This window comes from Ambystoma mexicanum, chromosome 6q, assembly GCF_040938575.1.
Source record: "Ambystoma mexicanum isolate Mex_15411 chromosome 6q, UKY_AmexF1_1, whole genome shotgun sequence".
Lineage (NCBI taxonomy): Eukaryota > Metazoa > Chordata > Amphibia > Caudata > Ambystomatidae > Ambystoma > Ambystoma mexicanum.
In genome coordinates this window covers 36,348,292-36,369,603 of record NC_090937.1, presented here as the reverse complement: position 1 = coordinate 36,369,603, position 21,312 = coordinate 36,348,292, and the positions used below count along the sequence as shown (strand labels likewise).

The following is a 21,312-nucleotide window of genomic DNA, read 5'->3' as shown; positions in this document are numbered from 1 at the left end:
CGAAATGGAAATATATATGTGTGTTTAAATAACATCAAAATAAGGCGGAACGTTATAAAAGGTCTGCATTTAAAAGTTAGCAACGCACGAGGAAAAAACCTTTGTGAGTATATGCAAGGCCATTCTCCCTCCCACCCTGCCAAGCCTGCCAGATAAGGAAGCTAAGGCCTGTGCCGCGCTCCCTCACCTCCCCCAACCAAGCTGGAGCCGCTTCAGAGAGTCAGAGGCCCCGGTACCGCACCCAAGGCCACAGCCCACCACCTGTGTTATTTACAGCACGGTAATAAACCCACGTTTTGAATCCACTGATCTACCAGCACCCTCTCGTAAAGTCCACAACCCTCCCCCTAGACCACCCCGAGAACGACCCCCATCACTGGGACAAGACACAGAGACCCATTTATATAATAACTTCTAACGCGGCAGACAGGCATGTACCAGTCGGCTCAGGCCCCAGAACTCAGCCCCTCGACCTAAAATACCGGTCAATAGGACACAGGTAAATCTCACCCCAACCGACAATCACCGGACCTCTCAAGAGGTGCATTCCTCATGTGTTGCGTTTATTGTATAAGACAAACTGCCGAGCGATTTATTGATGAACTTAGATGTCGTTTCTTGAATAACTGCAGTGTGCATGGCCTAGGGCAAACGAGTCAGGAGAGGTATTCATCTTTGTCACAGGCTGCCCCAGCATACCAACACCGCTCGGATGACCTCAAGCTGGCCTGCCAGGCCCAACCCAACCCACGAGGCTGACCAGTGACGTCCTCACGCCAAGACCAACCACGCTGCAGCAACACCTATAGTTAGTCGACGCCACCCAATCCCAATTAACTTGTGCCCCCTATAGTGTGTAGGTTCTGATGACGTTTTTTGTATTAGAAATACGCCTGTCTTTGCTATTGTCAGACAGAGCGCTCTCGGAGGTTGCAGAGTTCTTTGCATGCCCTATTCTTTGGATAAACTCCCACTTACGCTCACCCGCACTCTGTCTTGGTCTTATTCCCACTACGGGAGAGTCCCTTATTGTCTCTCATTGCGGGGAGGATCGTGCTGAAATTGGGGGCGCTTCCTTTCACCTACTACATGAGATCGGCAAGACACTCTGGGCCTAATTGACAGAACATTGTCTAATGGGGTTTTGCCATTATAAAACACTTCTGGGAATTATGCCCTCTGTTCCTTAGTAAGACAGACAGGTGGTGTTTGGCTACATGCCGTGCAAATAGGTGTCTCTTACCTCCTCCAAATGGTGCCCAGATCACTCTCCGAATGGACTTCACCCAGTCCTCCATGTCATTCTGTGTGCTGGCCATAAGGAGGTACGTCTCATGATTGGCTGTCATCCGCTCCCGCTCTCCCCCTACAAGAAAAGACCATTCCCAATATGAGTTTCTTTGTCGTGCTTTGGTTTCAAAAGCATTGCTTAGCAACAGTTTTAAGAGCTAGCACATCAGCTAAAAGCAAATCCCTGGTCATGGAGACGTCTGCTGGCCTGCTTATCTTCGCCATCACCCGCTGCGAAATAAGGACAGCGGCATGTCTGATAACAGGACGCCGTTGAGCTTCTGAATGGGAGACATACGCAGATTGACAGCCGCAGAGCGTCCTCGGCACTCTCCCCAAATTCCGAGTGAGCATTTCAAAGGCGAGGAAGCAACAATAGAGCATGGCAGCAACTGCTGTGGCCTACGCACAAACCAGGAATGGGCGAGTTAGGTCACGTGGGAGCTGTCCGCGTGCAACGTTTCCTATTCAGAAGCTGTCCGGATGTGCCAGGACAGCTGCGCAACCGCAGGGCCGCAATCACAATGAGGCTTGGAATGATAGCGGGGACGGTTATGTTTAGCGTAGCCGCAAAACACTTCCTGAAGATTCATCGGAAATATTATTTTTGGCAGTAATTAAAATAACCATACGTGTGACAACAATTGCATCAATTATAATGCTTTTATTTTGCATGGTAATTTTGTTTTATATAAAAAATCATCTTTAAAAGGCACCACGTAAATAATCTAGCAAGCGTGTGCCACACCAAGGGATCTGTGTGGACTACAAGCTTCACATGCGAACGCATTCTTTATGTTGATGACACTGAAAAGAAGGGAGCACAAAAAAGGCCCTGCGTGTATGCGTACTTTGAGAGTTACCACCGGGACAACATCTGTAAAAGCTTGCTGAAGCCAAAGTCCCCGGCTCGCAAGAAAGCTGTGATAAGTGCATTGTAACGACACGTTGCTTTCTGAGTATGTCTGTAGACGGTATAATAACACGGTAATGGGAAGCACATTATGTGGAATGGGCAGCGTGCATACTGAAAGTAGCCTAGAAGAAGACATGGCACACAGCAGGCAGCTATCCACCCGAGGTTGCCATGGTTAAAGTGAGCCAAGTGTTTGCAGTTTTTTGGCAGCGGTGGCGTTGACGAATTTCAAGAACGTTGGCTTTGCAAGGTCTTATAGATCGACCTAAGGTCAAGAAATGCTATTTCTTTGTGAGTCTCGCATGCCACACGCAAAACTCGGCCCTGGAAGGAGACTGCTCCGCCAAATAGAAAATATAGTGGAAAAACCATCTGGTGCTGGAATCACACAATGTTATCCAATGGGAAAATGCCATTGAAAAACGCTTTGGGAATCAGGCCTTCTCGGTCTAATTTTGCTCAGAGCAAAAAATGGGACGGCTAGAAAAAAACAGAATGAGGAACGTTTGGTGTCTGTTTTAACATCTGTGTGACATTTTCGATTGAGGCATGGAGACAGGAAATCCACTCTGTGCTTTTCTCTGCTCCGTGGAAGGAATCTGCCAATGTTTCACCCGCATCACATTTTGAGGCTTGCGTCCCTATGGATCCTGCATTTGCTCTGCATTTTTAGTATGACATAGATCATTGGCGTCCTCCAGGGCTCTATCCTATTGTTGCTCACCTGTTCTCCTCCTTCCTTCCTCATTTCCAGTGTTACGCTGATGACACACAGCTTTCCTTCAAACTTCCCTCTATTTCTTCCTTTTCCTCCTCTCTCATCCCTGTTTGTCTGCCATTCAGGCATGGTGTACAGCAAATTATCTCTGTCTCAATGCCAGTAAGATGGAGATCCTCCTCATTGGGACACCTGTGCCCTCTTTTCCCCCTACCTTCTGGCCACCTTCTAGCCCCACCATCTTGTGAGTCCAAACACCTTGGGGTCATCTTCGTCTCTGCACTCTCCTTCACCCCTCATATTATGGACCTTACCAAGAAGTCCCACTTCCAGCTCCACCTTCTCAGATGCATTCTTCCTTTCCTCACCTTCCCCCAGAAGCTTAATGTCTCCAGAGCTCTGGTCCTTTCCAGGCTGGACTACTGCAACAGCCTCTTTCTCAATCTCCCTCTTTCCCCCCTGCGCCCCTCCAGCTAATCCAGAACATGGCTGAAAGACCTATCCTTGGCCTCAAGCCCAGGGACTGCATCTCTGTGGCCCTAAAATCTCCCCACTGGCTCCCGGTGGCTGCAAGGATCAAATTCAAGACCCTCTGCATCATCCACAAGTCCTTCTGAAGCCTGGTACTGTGCTATCTCCAACTTTCCCTCCCTAAATACTACCCATCTAGAACCCTACACTACTCTATTTCCAACTCTCTCACTGTCAAAAGCTTCTCCAAGCAGAGAGTGGGGCAGGTCTCGCTCCTCGACTGGTGACTCCCTTTGGAACAGCCGCTTTGCCCCTCTCAGACTTGAGCCGGACCTCCTTAACTTCAGGAAACTGCTCAAAACTCTGCTATTCTCTACCTCTTTCCCTTCCCTGCTAATCACCCCACTACCGCTGTGACTGGTGGCCTGATCTTCATGAATCTCACAGGATCCCAGGCCCTTACTCCCAGCCAATCTCAGCACCCCTCCCCATTGCACTGCCAGACGGGCCCCTGCTTGGTGGCACTGCATCCCACCGTGAGGGTCACCTGTACCAGCACTTAGCCTGAGCTTCTCCTCCTTGCCTCCCCTTAGCACTTCCCTTTCCGGGTCCTCCCCCAGCACTTTCCACTCCTCTGTTCCCCGCCCCATACCCTTCCCCTGCACTTCTCCTCATTGCACTTGCACGGCTGAGTGCCACAAGGCCTAGTAGGACCTCAACTTATATTACTGTTGTGCCATTGTTTTTTATTTCCCTTGTTTCCTTCCCATTTAGCCTTGTAGCATTTGAAACACAATTCTGCTGTATCAAGTTCCTCAAAAATGCTCAATAAAATCAAATAAATAAATAAATCAGGGGTCTGTAACCTTTGGCTCTCTAGATGTTTTGGCCTACAACTCCAGTCAACCCTAGCAAGCATATTCAATTGAAAGGGATCATGGAAGCCAGAGTTTAAACCATCTATAGAGCCACAGGTTGCAGGTCCATAACATAGATGCTGACCACCTGGATTCCAATGCCCCTATTGGCTTCTTGCAGGATATAACAAAATTCAGCCTGCAGACCCTGGACACGGATGTGAATGTGGACTGGTTTATGGTCTATCACAGCCACCCACATCAACACAAGTAGGACTCAATGTCCCCGTGAGTGGTGCCTTGTTGTTGAACCAGGACATCCCCTGGTGACATTCCAATAAGGTGGTGGCCTGGGTATCACCCACAGGTCATCATCTGGGTAAGAATCTGAATCTGAAATATAAGGCCCAAGAAGGTCATGGGACAGTGAGGACTCCAGTGATAGAGTACCACATTTGCATGGGGCATGTGGCCACACTGTCAGAAATCTGGGAAATGACCCAGGCACCTAGTCATGAGTTCAGAGCCCTTGGACAGAAGGCTGTGAGGAGCAACTTCGCACCCATGCTGGGATACAAAACATCTGGGTTGTTGTGCAAACAATGATTCAAATACATATTTCCAAAGAAATGGCACTGATGATACAGTCATTCCAAAAGGAAGGTGATTTTAATTGAACATGTATTTGTTTAGTTTCATACGGATCACATTGTTCAACATTTTAAAAATAGATAAGACCCATATAATGAGTGGATCATCCCAAAAGATACAACTAAATTCCATTACTCCAAAATGCATTCTGCAGCAAAACTCAGCCAGAACTGCCAATTGCTCTCCAAAGAAGCATCCCGCTAGACACTACCTGGTATCCAACTGCCCAGCGCACCCCTGCCCACATGAAGGCTTGAATACATTCACGTGGATGAGTGGGCCTTCAAATTACTTGCACATATTGTCAATTAGCAAAATGATCTGGTCGCAAAGCTTATTGATAGCAGTGATTTTTCTAGGAACTCATAAAAGTTTGTGTGCCAGAATTTCACAATGAACATAATTCACTAAGAAGTGCCCTGTTTATTTCTGCCTGCTGGAAAATTTGGGGCGAGCAAATTCTTGCCACTGTTTCCCCTACCTGCACTATCATACTGTCCATGGTGGTGGAAGAGGGTACATGCATGAAGCCCAAGCTCATGCACATGGTGTCTGCTCTCCTACTGGGGGCCAGATTACAGAAACCTTGCACTGGTGCAAGTGCAAAGTTGCACTGTATTAGCACAAGGGAAACAATTGCCCTTTTTCTAAAAACACTTGGATATATTAGAAAACCATTGCACTATGACAAGTGCCGTTTGACATGGCATGAGCACCTGGGCAAAAATTGCCCATGCGCAAAAAAGGATACATATTCACAACATTTTTGCACCAGGGCAAAGTTTGCCCTAGTGCTAATACGGAAAGGTATTAGCACTAGGGCAAACTTTGTCCTCGTGCAAAAATGAATGAAAAAAAGACCTTTATTTTGCATTAGGGCAATTTTTGCCCTCATGCTTATAATATGCCAAATTGCAGTTGTCATAGTGCAATAGTTTTCTAATATGTCCAGGTGTTTTTAGAAAATGGTCAATATTTGCCCTAGTGCTATTACCATGCAACTGTTCACTTGCTCTGGTGGAAAGATTCTGTAATGTGGCCCCTGGTGTTCTCTGCTGGAGGGGGATTAGCAGCGAGCTGCAAAGGACCTTGCATGCCGCTGAGTGCTAATCACAGTTACCGTCGTGGATACGCTGCAGCCCGGACGTGGCCATTCTGGTGCTCAACAAATCCCACACATGACTATGACGTTCTCAATGTCACTGGGCCTAGTAAGTTGTTGTTTTTGTTCTCCCCTGTTCCCTTTCCCTTGCCTTGTCACGCTCTGAAACACTTGAGTATGAGCGCGATAGAAATAAAATATCAATCAATCAATACATGCTGCTCACTAGCTGATTTCTGTGGTACGACGTCCTTTCATCGCCTGCATGTTCATCCCCATGCATTTTAACGTGCACATTCCATCAAATGTGCTCATCGAATTTTTTAGGGGGGGTGAGGGTTTGGGCAGGTAGGCAATAGCAAAAATAAGTGTGGGGGCTTAGGAGGGAACCCCCCCAAAAAAAGAAAAAACAATGACAATTTTGCAATGGAATGTGCACTTTAAAATGACAGGGGATGAAATTACAGGCGATGAAATGACATGTGACCATTTCTGCATGTGCAGAGCCATGGCCGTTTTTCAATATTTGGATTATTTTGACACTTTGACATAATGTATTTATAATGATAATGCGTTATTGCACACAACCCCGGGAGGGTGAAAGGCTGATTTGGCAATGCCTGGACTCGAACCTGTGACCTGCAGATCATGCACAGATTGCAGTAGCGAGCGCTCAACATGCTTAGCTTTCGTACCAGCTTCCCAGCTATCTTCTCCTCCAAATGCGGTCTCCAGCTCTGGTCGGACTTGCCTGCCAGTTGCCTTCTTGAGTAACGCAAGCCAGCCACAAATGTGAAATATCATGCCCGCCTAGTATACAAAATCCCATGCTGCGTGACAGTGGTCCTGGGAATGGAGGGGTGACAGTTGTGAATTAAAGGAGAGCTGCCTCTGTCCTTGGAGATTGCTTGAAGGGCGCAGAAGACTTAGTCAAGCAGAAGCTGCAAGGAAGACGGCTGCCCAAATCCTCACGGGCTGGGAAGAGTTCCCGCTTCTAGGGTTCCCGGGTGGGTCTGTATGAACCCTTAGGAGTGACAGGCCCACTGTCGATGGTTAACCATTCACTCTGCAAAGACCTTCTTTCATGGTTATTGAACCGGCATGCGGGGAGTATCTTTTGAGAATCACAAGTGGAATGCATGTGTCCTTTCCATAGCAGGTTTATGCACAAAACACACATCTGTCTTCTGAGCACTTTGCAAAAGAATAGTCAGCACTAAATTCAGTGGATTGGCTGCAAAGAGGCAGCCTGCCTTTCCCTCCACTGACCTTTGTGCGTTTTTGGAGGTTATGAAAGCTATGCTTTATGACACTGCCTCGTGCAGTATTTACCTTGCAATCTCCATCGTAAAATACATTGAGGCACACATCTGTGCAGCGGGTCTGACTCTGTACAACAACAACCATCAAGTGAGACACGAAAACCTGCGAGGAAGTCATAAATCTAATCATGTTGTGACTGGAGTGGCTTGGCCGCCAGCAGGTATTTACTTGTCATCTGTGAGGGCAAACAGAAGTTGTTAAGATGTTAACAGCATTGAGTGTGGCCGTCTTCTCTGCGTGGGAAATTGCACTAGGAAATAGTGCAACTGTGCAGCAGCCCTTCTCTCAGGTCTCGTTTCATTTTTTCGTGCTAAATAATGCCTTGTTTTATATGCAGCCAAAATATACTTACCTGTTGGTGATGTCCAGCTTAGTCTTCAGTACTGATATCATGTTTTTAAAATGTAAAACAGAATATGGTTATAAGTGTAAAATAAAAAATAAATAACAAAAATAGCACTATAGTTAAGTTGCATGTAGAGTACCATGGGGAATCCGAAAAATGATTTGCCTAACTTTTGACTCGTACAACGGTTTTGGCTGGGATATTGCAGACACAATTTTACGCACAAGGCCAACCCAGACTGCACATAACGGGAAATATCCATAAAAAAAAAAAATATTAAGAAAACAAAAAAACACATTTTCGACCCAGTCCCCTTTCATTTTCCATAGACAAAAAAGGCAATTTCTTGCTCCAACGTATAGCCCAAACGACTGGACAGAATTGGACCAGGTACAAAACAACTTGGGCATGAAGTGTTGACTCAAGATCCTGGCGGCGGGGGGACTCTGGAGTTATGGCATCCAGTACTTTTTAAAATAATTGACGGAGAAGGAGGTGCCTCCTTCTCCCAAAAAGATAGGTATATCTCCCGTAGTGCATTGCAGCAGACAGGATTTGGACTGAAAATCAGACACTTTTTTTGGGTTTGATGTGAGAGATAGCCGTGGATATACCCGCTGTTACCCAAAAACAAAAAAGCAGAAAAATATAATTTGAAGGAGGAAAAAAATGATTAAATGGCATCAGACTAGAGGTGGGGGTCAGGGGGAGAGGAGAGAGGGGAGAGGTGAAATTGGGGCTTTGTGATGAAGTTAAGAGCACGATTTCCCATAGCTACTACAGATATTCGGAGGGATAACTGCACCTACATGAGAAAATGCGAGCAGGAATGAAAGTGCGTCACATGGAAACAAGTGTTTGGGGGGAATGGGAGAGGGCTGAGGACATGAGGATGCCTTGAGAGGATTGGGGAAGCAGGCACATGTTGGGGGGACTTGGTGAGTGCCTGGGAGGGCAGGGAAGCATTTTCTTTGTCATATATATATACACTAAGGAAGTTATGGGGGGGTTTAAAAAGATTTGAAAAAAAACCTTTCACCTGAAATGTGAAAGTAGGAAAATTGATATATATATATACACACAACACAAAGAAAGTTTGAGCCAAGTCAGACATTCCACAATGTCACCTAGCAGCCATCGCTGGAAGTTCACCTCCAGTTCTGAGCCACAACAGCAAGGCATTGTGGGTCTGGAAATTAGCGCAAATTCAAACCTTTCTCTCCAGGAAATTGTCTCTAACAGGACAATGCTACTTCATACATAGCTTATCCAACCCACAACACACATTTGAAAGGCTTACAAGTGCCTGTCTTGGGTTGATTAGGCTATGAGTAAAGTACAGAGGAGCAGCACCGGGGTAACACATGCCCCACTGTGGAGAGCCACACTGCTGGTTTCCCACCCTCGCCTCACTGTGGGTTTCCACTGTGTAATTGGTGGGGGAGTTGGTTCCTGGCTGCCTGCATTCACCACAGTTATTAGAATCCCCTGAGACCACAATTGGTACTAACCAGCAACACCTGCACAGACAGCTACAGTGAGATATGGGGTGAAAATTCACTATCCATGGCCTTAAACAATAGAGTGGGCATGGGCAAAGGCCAGTAGTGTTCTAAAATGTACACTGGCTATGGCCAAAGGCCATGGCTAGTGGCCTGATGGTGCTATAAAACATACAGTGGACACAACCAAAGGTCTTGGTTAGTCGGACTGATACACACCGTGGCTAGTGGCCTGGTAATGCTGTACAATTTACAGTGGGCCTGGCTGAAGGCCGTGCTTCGGCCCTGGCTAGTGGGCCTGATACACATGTATAGTAGCCACTGCGAAGGCCATGACTAGTGGCCTGGTATTGTTGTAAAATATACAGTGGTCACAGCAGAAAATGATGGTATAACACCCTTGACATTCACGGAAAGAACTTTAGATATGATATGATATGATCGTTTATTTATGCAGTGCCTATACACAATGTGATTCAAAGAGCTTCAAGGCAAGGGAGGGAACAAGGGAAAATACAACGACATTCTTACAGGCCATGAACAGTAAGGATGTGATATCGTCCTCGGCCTGACGACATTTCAGATAGTGCAAATGCTAAGACATAGAGAAGGAAGGGAGGGGGAGAGTGGGAATGAAATGGAAACAGACAGGTGACTACCGTACTAGGCCTGACGACATTTCTGGTAGAGCTGGAGGAAAACAAAAGGAGAGGGAGAGGGGTGCAGAAAGGGAGGGAAGGAACAAAACAAGTGACTATCGTACTAGGGCTCAGCTAATGTTTAGCTAAGTTGTCCAAATGTATCGCAACAATACCCCTGAAAGTCAGCGCATGTGGGAAGTTATGACCGGCTTAAGTCAGCTTGTTCCCGTAGCAAAGCCCATGAGCACATACATATTATAAGAGAAGGGATTCACAATGACATACAAAATGGCATTATGGGGCACATGGCAATATGGGGGGACACCAAAGGGAGCGCGCCAAGTTAAAACTTCCCAAATGCGCAGAATTCCAAGGTTTTTTTTGTGATAGATTTGGGAAAATTAACTAAACTTTAACTAAAGTGTTTTCAGTGAATATATATGTACATATATTATAGTGCGGCGGCTACTGCACTATAGTGAAGTTGCGTGTTGAGTACCAAAGCAAATCCGACAAATGATTTGCTAATACCTTTTGACTCTTAAAAAGTTTTGGCTGATAATTTTCATACTAAATTGTACCCACGGGTCCCCCACCCAGACTGTACATGTTGGGAAAGATCTGTTCAAATATATAAAAAATAGGAATATTTATGTAGATTTATTCACACTACCATCTGTTTCGTCTGCCGAAATCAAGTACATTTTAACTCTATCAGGCTTCAAATAGTCAAAGGTCCTTCTTTGTGAAAATAAATACCATTTTTGCTCTCATCCGAGTTCCAACCACAAGCTTGTCTCCAAAGCTCTTCATACGATTCTCTTATCAGCAGGAAAGCACGAGGCAGACTGCAATGCTTCCCTTCACCAAAGTCCAACCTGATTGACCCGCTAGGTGGCAGGACACACAGCTGATCCGTGCAGATATGTGGAGGCGGGAACACTGCCTTCTTAGGCCCTGCCAAATTCCTTTTATCCATGATTCCCTGCCTTATGACCATCAATTGCTTTTGTTTTCATTATTCAGTATTAAAATAATTTACATCAATCTAAATGTGCCTAACAATTTCAGGTAATTAATTAATCTTTTATTACGCGCCTAATACTGGAGACAACTCTCTAAGCAGACAAATGTGTTGCGCCGGAGCTATCCTCCCGGCCCAGGTAAACAATTTTAATTTAAAAATGAATCTCTTGGATTTTCCTCAGCCAGTGTCTGAATAATCCGACATTCTGCAAATAGAACTACACCTAGTGGTAGGGAACACAGCAACAACATCAACATGATTGACACATTACTGCAGCAGCAATAAAGTCTGAGACTGGAAAATCCAATTAAGAATCACTGGTTTACAGAGGCCGCCTCCCACACCAAACAAAAAATTGCAGTTAATTGGAAAATGCCTTCTACATCTTATCAGGAAGCGATGCTGCTGCCTTTATACTCAGCACACACACCCAGGAGGGAAGTGATGTTCTTGATAGAAAAACAAGGAGCTATTGCATTCTGGGCAAAATAGACCATATTTCTCTCTGGGTATATAATATGTGCACTGATAAAGCAAAGCCATACTAATAATTTGGATCGCTGTTCCCTTTCTTCTCCATACTAATTCGCCTGGTCAATTTCTCCCTTTCCCTCACTGTCTCCCTGCCCTTCCTTGCTGCTCACTCTACTTGATGTAATTCTTCTGGGCATTAAATCTGCCAGCCACTTGGCCAGTCTCACATTTTCGAGCACACATTACGGCCCCTATTGCATGCCTATTTTTTACTCATCCCTGGAGAAACCATTCACTGAAGCCATTGCACAGCGGAATCTTCTGATAGTCTCCCCCGTGATAAACCGGAAAGCAGAGAGCCAGTGCCCTGTCCCGCTTTTGGTTCACTGAGAAGGTCGGCCTCACGTGTAATGAACAGCCCATCATCTCCCTTCACGTGGAAGTTTCCTGGTGTTACTCCACCCCCCCATCTCTGTGTACTATGCACATTTTGTCAATATTGATCCATCATACTTTCCAAACTTTACCATGACTTTCGGCAACCTTTCTTCTGGCAAAGCTTTCACATGTGCAATGGCTGCGCAATGCCAAGCATTCATCCAAATGTCCGCACATGTCCTCCGTTGTCCAAGGTTTTCGTGTTAACTACATGAGCTTCCGCCTTCATACTTGATACTGAATTCACAAAGCTCACAATGGTAGAAGTTCGCAAAAATCATGAAACGGTACCATAAGCACTTTAGCCCTCTGGTGGCATCGCAGGAGGCGATTTGGCCCCCACTTTGTCAAAATAATAGGAAGTGGGTCCAAAGTTCTACGATAAGTGAGACAAAAAAAAGAAATAAGCTAAAAGCTTACAAAAGGGGGAACGATTCAGTCAAATGTGTGACAAACGCTAACAAAACCTAAATTACTTGGTGTAAGAACATGCTATGGAGCAGAGGCCACGATACCAAAATCAAAACTATTCATATAGGTTTAAAGTGGGGTTATGAGCAGTATCCTAGTAACCATGCTGTTTTGTTGGTATCTGCACAACCTTCCGGACTACCCACTTAAATCTAGATGCTTTTCACCCCAGGCTCAGGGTTGGACAGGAAACTGGCCACTATTTGCAGATGATACCCCCATTCTTGATCACATGGTGGTCAGAGTGACAGATCACCTGACCTGTCTGGGAAATACTGATTCTTAAATGCTTCCCTTTGTGTGCAAGCAAGGACTGCAAGCACTACAGGCTGGATGGTGATGAGCTGACCCAGGTATGCTATGATATGATAAGTCATTTATAAAGCGCCTGTACACATGTGTTTCTAGGCGTGGCGAGACAAGAGAGGGTATAGAAGGAGGACAAGACAACGATCCTACTAGGCCTTTTGTCATTCAGATCGTGCAAGTGCGATCGTGCAAAGTGCAGAGTAAGGGGGCAGGGGAAGTGCAAGGGGGGACTCATGTGTGTATACACTGTGGTATTCTCAATGCAGAGGCTATAATTAAACCCTCATCCAACATAGACTGCAGAAACAGTAGAATGCTATGCTGCTCTTGGTGCATTTGATAATCAACCAAAAGGGGCCACAGCAGCGACAATGTTCAGAGCTTATAGCCTGAGGTTATGTCCAATGGTGCCAGACAGGTCAGAAACCTGGGCACTTGGTGACCGCTGCATTCTTGATTAAACAGAGGATGCATTTTGGAGGTATCTGCTTGGACTGCCTTGGAGGCAACATTGAAAAACTCAAATGCTGGCAAATGCTTTTGGCTGGGAGCGGACTATTGGGTGAATACAAACACATCTGAGCCAACAGGTGCATAGCGATACGCTCCCTGATTTTAATATAAGTGTGACTTTAAGGATTTTCTATGTATCAGCAAAATAAAAAGATCATTAAAGCATGTTAAGTGAGAATGAAGCTCTGAGGAAGGGGAACTGCTTGGGATCATGTCATCATGGCGAAGGTACAAATGCCGAATTGAAAATGTCGGAATTCGAAATGCAGATATTCCTGCATTTATATGTAGGGGCAAGGTGGTTACGTTTATAAACCATTCAAGGGGAGTATGAGGAGGGTGCAGGGGTCTCCCCCCTCCATATACTTATGGGGAAATGTTTGGAGAAAAAGAAATTGACATTTTCAGATTGAGCATTCTAGATTTGCAGTGATCACATAGATCCGAACTGCTTCATATATTTGTCCCTATATTAGTCCTTGTCAACCTGCAGGGGCCTTAAATAGGACATGATGAAACGCTGATCAATGGAAAACTGTAGAGTGCGGCTCCAACATTATGTGGCCATAAAGAAAGATCCCCGTGTGAATGGTAATGTAGCAACTCTTACTGCCCCATCAATTTAGCTTTCACCTAATCGATATTAAATCTTGAACAACATCTCTTTTTGAAGCCTACACCAAGATCTGTCAACTTGTTCCTTCAGTTTCTTCATGATATGATATGATATGATATTTATAACGCGCCTGTACACAGGTGTTTCTAGGTGCCAATCTTCATGATAGAGAATAACATGAAATGTCCCAAGATATGTTATATTACACAGTTTTTCTAGTGTACCAAATCATGAATAGCTTCAACTTGTAGCAAACCAAAGGGGCATCTTCACTTCAACTAAACAGGTGATGATGTATCAACGTCAAACGGCTCTATATTGAGCTTGGTATCTCTGAACTGAGAAAGAATTTGCATTGTAATATTTAAGTTATATTGGTACACAAGCATTTAATTAAGCAATAAATCCCAAGGGGCAGGGGATTTACCATGCTAGGTAATGACCGGGCCAGTTAGAAGCTTGAGCGAAGCAAGGGCTTTAAGGTTAGCCCAAGCATTACCTTTGCCCGCCACCCAGAGGGGTTTATTTCTATTAGTATCTCAGCATGTTTACCGGGATGCTAATAGATGTTTTTTTAAAGCTGAGAAATTCACAGTTACCGATTCTCATCTTAAATCAAATATTACAAACCAAGATGGCCACCATGGATTAGGGAGAAGGGAAATACATGTAGTCCCTTCTCCATTTCCATGGCAGCCATTACCACAACAGAGATTCCCCAGGAACATTGTGTTCCTGGCGCCAGCGAGGGAGAAAGGAGCTCAAGGTAAGTGCAGAGGTGGTAGTAATGGGTGTGGTATGTGGAAATTGTTGTAGGGGTTGGGTGGAGGGAAGGAAAGGAAGCCTAGGACACACTTACCTTAATTCCCATCAGGGAAGATGGCAGTCTCCCACTTTTGAGAAATCTCTGAGCCCGGGCTTTACCCTTAGGGAAAGACCCTGTTCTGAGACTCCTGATTGGCTGGGAGGCCACTAAATCCCCCAGCCCCCGTGAGCCAAGTGGTAATTTGTATTATTTAAATTATTTGTGTTGCTATAATTACTGGCATGCATTGGTGCTGTAAAAAGTACTGTTTAGAAGACATTTGGTTGTCCCAAAATGTTACATTATAACAAAGAAAAGCTCAAACAGGTGAACAGTTGTTACAATGTTACCTTTTTACTATTTATGTCCTAATAAAGGAATAGACTACTATCAATCATTCTGGAAAACAGAGCATAGGATTGCAGACTGTCTTGAGAACATTTGAAGGAAACAACCAACTGGCTGCAAACATAACCCACGCCTTAGTTTGTTGCTGCACATCTTTGTTAAATTACTAGTTTGACAGACTGTCGGCACATGGAGGGGCATAGCAAGCCAAGAGAGGCAGTGCATACTTTATGGTCAATGTGCAGAGCTGGTCTCACCTTGAATGTTTTGTACTTTAAAGTCACAAGACCTTTTTATTAACACAATTATTCTCGAATTTTGGAATTGTGGAGGATAATTCAAAGGGGTTTGATACTAGCTGCACAGTGAACTGACATTTGTTTAATATTGATCACTTATTCCACAAATCGAGGAGTCAAATGAAAAGTGTTGTCCGACTAGACTGTTAAATTGCGGGAGGGTGAAAAATGTAATATTTTGTACATTGTTGCAAGATGTATTGGAATCTATGTGTTTACAATCACTAGGTTTTTAATACATGTTTGTTTTACTTGCATTTTATTTTTCTGATGAGATTTATATAGTTTCCAAAGCAAATTGCTTCTGGTTTCATGGACTTTTAGTCAAAGCAAGATGGCTGTTTTTGACGCCCCCATTTTAATCTTGGAGTTTGTACTCATTCTGCCACCAAGCTGCATGTACCTAGCCTTGGGGATCCTTATTTGCTTTCGGGCTGATGCATAACAATATACCAACAGGTTACATTAGGTTGGAATTATCCCCAACCTGCTGTTTTGGTGGATAATGCCCTTCCCTCCCTCTGGCTTCTGCCAGGATACCAAAGGACAATTTATGATTTCCAGCTTTGTGGTAGAATGGCTGGAGAAGAAACCTGACACTTAATTTCCCTTTAATAAAGTAAGGCAATGGGAGAGTCCATCCTCTTTGCCTCCAATTCTGCAAATTCCCTTGCACATATTAGGTATTGGGTTTTACCTTCTCCAGGCCCCGCTACAGTGATTTATTCAACATATTATTGTGCTTGTATGCATCTTTAACTGCAACTTGGAGAGTAGTGTGTTGTTTCATTTAACAAGAAATGTAGTTACTTCCATGAGAGATAGCACCCAACAAATGGCACATGGTTTGCCTCACAACAAAAACATTTGGAACTGAATATCAACCACAACCAGAAGAGGTGAAAACCTTAGTAAAGTAAAATTGTTTGCAGTCATTTAAAGGTGTATCTTGTAACATTGGAACAAGACAATGAATGCTAAAGAAAATCAGTGCAAGTCACGAAACCATTAATGCTAAAGACAACACAAGCCTCCGTGGTCATTTTTCTTTTATAACCTAAAGTGTTGGTATTTGTTCAAATTGAAGCCTTACAGTGTGCCATATTTATATTTCATTGGAAGTGTTTACATTGTAAAACAATTATTTTTTTAAATTTGTATTGGTTGAATCAAATCAACCTTTCAAATACAAAATACATAAAAGTCTTATATACAAAATTGTAATCATTTACATTCAACAGAACTCTGAAAGATCACAAAGAAAATCTTCATCATTTGACAATGCATATTAAGACAAATCCAAATACATTTATGCTTTTCACTCATTTGTCATTTCATCATAGCAAAACATGTAAGCACTATGATCTATTGTGCCTGCAAAAAGGCATGATATGTGATTAGTCCTAGATTAGGCATCAATGGTATTAGTTTGTTAAAGGATCCAGGTTTAAAATTGACAAAAAGTTGACAGTTGCAATTTGTAACGGCAAATGACATGCACCCAGAATTATGGACCAGCAATAGTACGAATCTTTTAAACACAAATATTTACAATGTCTCGAAAAGTGCATTTCTCGAGCAGATATCAGTGCACTATATTCTGCGATAAGTTGTGGAAGAGTTTCAGCAATGTCCATCAATAGACAGAAATGGCAGAAATTACCGGCTACGGCTAAGAGTTTTCGTTTGGCTTGTATGTCCCTGGTAATCCATAAATTGAATGTCATTGTGAATTTTAAGTGAAGGACATCATATCAAGTAGGTGGGTAAAATACGTCGTTTTTTTTATGTGGGAAACAACATTACCCACTGTCACGATATGAGAGACACAATGACCTTGTGGTTATCCAGTCTGACTGGAACAGTTTCAATTTGGCTTTATCCGGATTGTATACTAGTAATTCCAAAGAGATGTCTGCCGAATTTAGCACATGATAGACATTCGAGAGCCATGATTTAATGAATAAATGGTTAGTCGTAAACATATAATTCATCACAGTTTTTAACAAGACATTTAAATCAGTTGAGACCAAACATTTTCTGAAAAATGAACATACACGCCAATTATACACAGCTTGAAGGGAGACCAAGCCTAATTCATACCTTATCCAGGCAACAGGTGTGCAGTTAGGAAGGTGTAATATGTGTCAACAGTATTTTGCTTCCCATTTTGAAAATTGAAAAGGCAAATTGATGCTTAATGCTTCCAGGCCATACAAAAGAGCTGGTATTACTTTCATGTTCCAGAAATGCCATGCTGACAGAATAGAGAACTTCCCATATTAATACATGAGAATTCTAGCTTGTGACATAAATGAAGTAAGCCTCATTTCCAATCTGGCTAAATGGCTTTTTGCTAATGTGGAGCCCTCGAATGCTATGCCAAGGTAGATATATTGAGGCACCATTTTTATGGGAGACTGGTCAAAGGTCCAGACATAGGGTAGTGGTCCAAAACGTTTGGGTGAATAGGCAACAATTTGAGTTTTTCCTATGCTGATTTTTTACTCATTCTTTTCGGTGTACTCGTGGAAAGCATCCAAAAGACGCTGCGGGCCTAGTTGTGTTTTGGAGATGAGCACTAAGTCATCTGCGTACATGAGTGTTTGGATTGGTTTATTATTAAGTTTTGGGGAGTCTGACATAACATTGATTAATAAGAACCTAACATCTTGGATGAAATAATTGAAAATCGCAGAGGTTAAAAGGCATCCTTGTTTTAAGTCCTATGATGTGTTAATTTGATCTGTTAATACACCATCCAGAGAGAGTCGGACTCGAATAGATGTTTGTGAATGAAGCAAGTGGATGACATCATATAATGTGGCAGGACAGTGATCTTTACAAAGCTTTGACAACAGGATCGACCAACTCACCGAGTCAAAGGCAGCGTTGAGGTCAACAAAGGTGAAAAAAACCTGCTGTTTATGCATATGGCATTGCATTTTGATGGAATTTAGAGCAAGGAGGTTTATGGCTGTGCCCATGCCCGCAACAAATCCCGTCTGATGTGGATCATGAAGCCCGGATCGTAAAGTCCAAGCATTAAATTCAGAGAGGATCATTTTACAAAAAACTTTGCCTGGCGCATCCAATAAGGCGATGGGTCGATAATTGGCGGGCACACTCTGATCACCCTACTTAAAAATGGGAATGATGATTGAGGTTTTCCAAGATGGTGGAATGGAACGAGTCCTCAAGATGTCATAAAAAAGATTTTGTATAGAATATCAGCCCATTTATCTGGGTGAGTTTTGAACATGAAGTTTGATAGTCCATCAGGACCCATCGCCTTGGAGGAGCTGGCCTGCATAATAATATTGCGAATGGTCTCTTCAGACATCACAACAATTCTTATTTAGAACATGTTGAACACAAAGGAATCATAACAGTGAAATGTTATGTGATATATTTGATAAGAATGGCTTACATTTTGTCATTATAGTAGAAGTTAATAAGTGCTTTATGCATTCAGAATCATATGATGTTCTGAGTTAGCTTGGGCAATGCTAGTTAGTTATCCAGTGACATCTTTGACAAACATATATATCCAGTTAAGCCCAGCATACATGTTACAACGTGTAGAAGGTTTATGCATGCCAGGAAACTGGGACAAGGATCGCCCCTTGAAACACTTGTGTATAGGTGCATTATAAATGCCATATCATATCATATATCTGGAGCGGGAAGATTTATTTAGGGTTCCCATGAAAGCCAAATGGTCTCACAGAAGAACACAAGACCCTATGGAGTAGACCGTATGAGTTACTGAGCAGCCCCCACCTTGGTGAAATCATATAAGGAGACAACATTCTAATAAATACAGCTTCAAATATCAGTAAAGAATAATATATGGTGTGCTGGCTAATAAACATCTGGCCTGTTCATGTATGGCTGGGCTTCAAAGATGCGTAACTGCATTCAAAGTGTCACCTACAAACCTTGGCTCCTCATAAAACATGACCAGATGATCTACCTAATGGAAACTCAAACAATGGAGGCCCTGTGTCAGCTGATCCAGGTTTTTTATTGACTGAGAGGCCTGCTAGAATCATGGTTTTGCAATCCCAAGAAATGAAACTGAAGGCCAAAAATTAAATATGCCCAGAAATGTAATGGGCAATGTGAGCCAACACTATTCTTTCAATTAAAAACAAATTGTGCCTATAAATCTACAATCTAATCACATTAAAACAAACAGAAGAAAAATGGGTTATGGTCCTCAGAATCTCTTCGATTATATGAAATCCCATAGTTTTGAATAATTATTAAAAATATGAATATTATTAACTTTATAAAAAAATATCAAACATATTTATGCAGCATACATAGATGTCCGTCTAGGATGTGAGATCCCAGAAATCCATATTTCATTGATGCAACATGTTGTTACTTTGAAATATAAAATAAACATTATTTGTGCATTCACAAATGTCAGAGTAAATACCCCCATGTTATCTTTCTTTTCACATGCCAGAATTATGAATAGTCTATGAGAATTGGGGGTATTACTTCTAGGCGTGTTTGACTATGAGCAAGCCAACAGAAAGATTCCACCAATCAAAAACTACAACATAAGCATTCGAATATTAGCATTGTAAAAGCAGAAGCACACAGGTAATAGGTATTTCACTCTAGAATCAAATGCTACAGAGAACAAATACCACCTGTTCCAAAATGCCAGAGTCCTGAACCTGGACATTATCTGGAGAATTGAGGAGAATGTTATCTGTAGCAGACTTGTTTTCCAAGAGGGAGGAGAGGCTGATTGGGAGTTATTTGAAAACACATGGGGGCCCATTCTGAATAAGTCATTTCAAGAATATTTTAAACTAAGTATAAAGATTCCTCAAATTCACTAATAAAAGTCCCTTGGAATCATTAATTTGCTAAATCCTGGGAAAGTGAAGTATTGGGGAGGTAATTTCCACTTGGGGGCACTCATTCGCAATAGAATATTTTGAGATTTTTGGTGTGAAATGCAACAGTGCTTTCCCACTATATTTAAAGCCAAGTGAGATTTACCTTCTTGTATAAAACATTGCATGTTCTGCACATAGAGAGTTGGGACTGATAACTTATTATTCACAGAATAGAAATAGGATATTGTAGTTGTTTTGTGAGAGTTATATCTTGCTTTCATGCACTAAAGTTGAAGGAGGTTACATTTAAATGAGTACACAAATGCTTTCTCTATGCTGTGTGCGCTGTGTAAACCAGGGAACATTCCCCAGCACTGACAGTGTATCATTTGTCAGTGGCAGTTAAATTCATTCCTGCAGTATAGTCTAATACTTTGGAATGTGAATTGGAGGCCATGCTAATTACGGAATTGCTTGATCATTTGCAACCTGTAAAAGCCATAGATATAAACTATCAACATAATTACATCTTACCCACTCTTGACATTTTACAGTGGGAGAAGGGGTCTACAGCCATGGGATCTGATTTGCATAGTGAAGTGAATATGGTACTCATAAGTCATACATTCTTTTTTCCGCATCGGGTGAGTAAACCAATATCCGGTGCATTCTAAATTGATAAAATTACTTTCCTTCCCAAAAACCTGCAGAATTAGATGAAACTCATTTTAGCCGCTTTTAAATTTCATGCACATAGGCTAGTAACCCACAACTCTGCATTCATACACGGAGATAAACTGATGTTATTATGTGTACATAAATATCATTTTTTTCTATGCAACTTTTCTCTGGTACCAATACTTATTTTTGATACTGAAGGAAATAAAATGGTCTGGGCTTGCTATTTATTGGCTAAAGTCGAATACAGTTTTAATATACTAGCTGATAAGCAGTATTCTAGTCATAGAACTAATGAAGTGCTGTTTAGAGTCAACCTTGTTTTATTTAGGTCTAGAAATGATAGAAATAAATTTACTAGACATTATGGTGATTGGATGTGTGTGAGCTACCTCAAAGCGAGATTGTCCCAGACAGGCTAACTCTAATTGTGTATATAACTTTTTAAGAGTCATCTATACACATGTGGTGACTTCTCTTGCATAAAGTAGGGGGACCACCTTTAATCTATTTTAAATAAATAGATTTGCATTTTAATCACCAATAGCCTGATTATTGTCCCAGAATTGTGGTGTGGGGACTGTAATGCCTGGTAGTATTAAAACAGGGATTGCCACTTAGTGAAAGGTTCAACCTATGAATAAATATTTCAGCA

General features: G+C 42.7%; 1 protein-coding gene across 7 annotated transcripts in view; it reads right to left on the bottom strand.

Moving 5' to 3' along the window:
- ARHGAP24 (Rho GTPase activating protein 24) overlaps window positions 1-21,312 on the bottom strand; it is a 1,622,143-nt gene that overhangs the window by 228,705 nt on the left and 1,372,126 nt on the right. For all 7 annotated transcript variants that reach the window (XM_069630408.1, XM_069630414.1, XM_069630413.1 and 4 more), the window contains one exon: window positions 1,244-1,366. In XM_069630408.1, coding sequence (XP_069486509.1) covers window positions 1,244-1,366 — 123 coding nt within the window. The remainder of the gene's footprint in view (window positions 1-1,243; window positions 1,367-21,312) is intronic.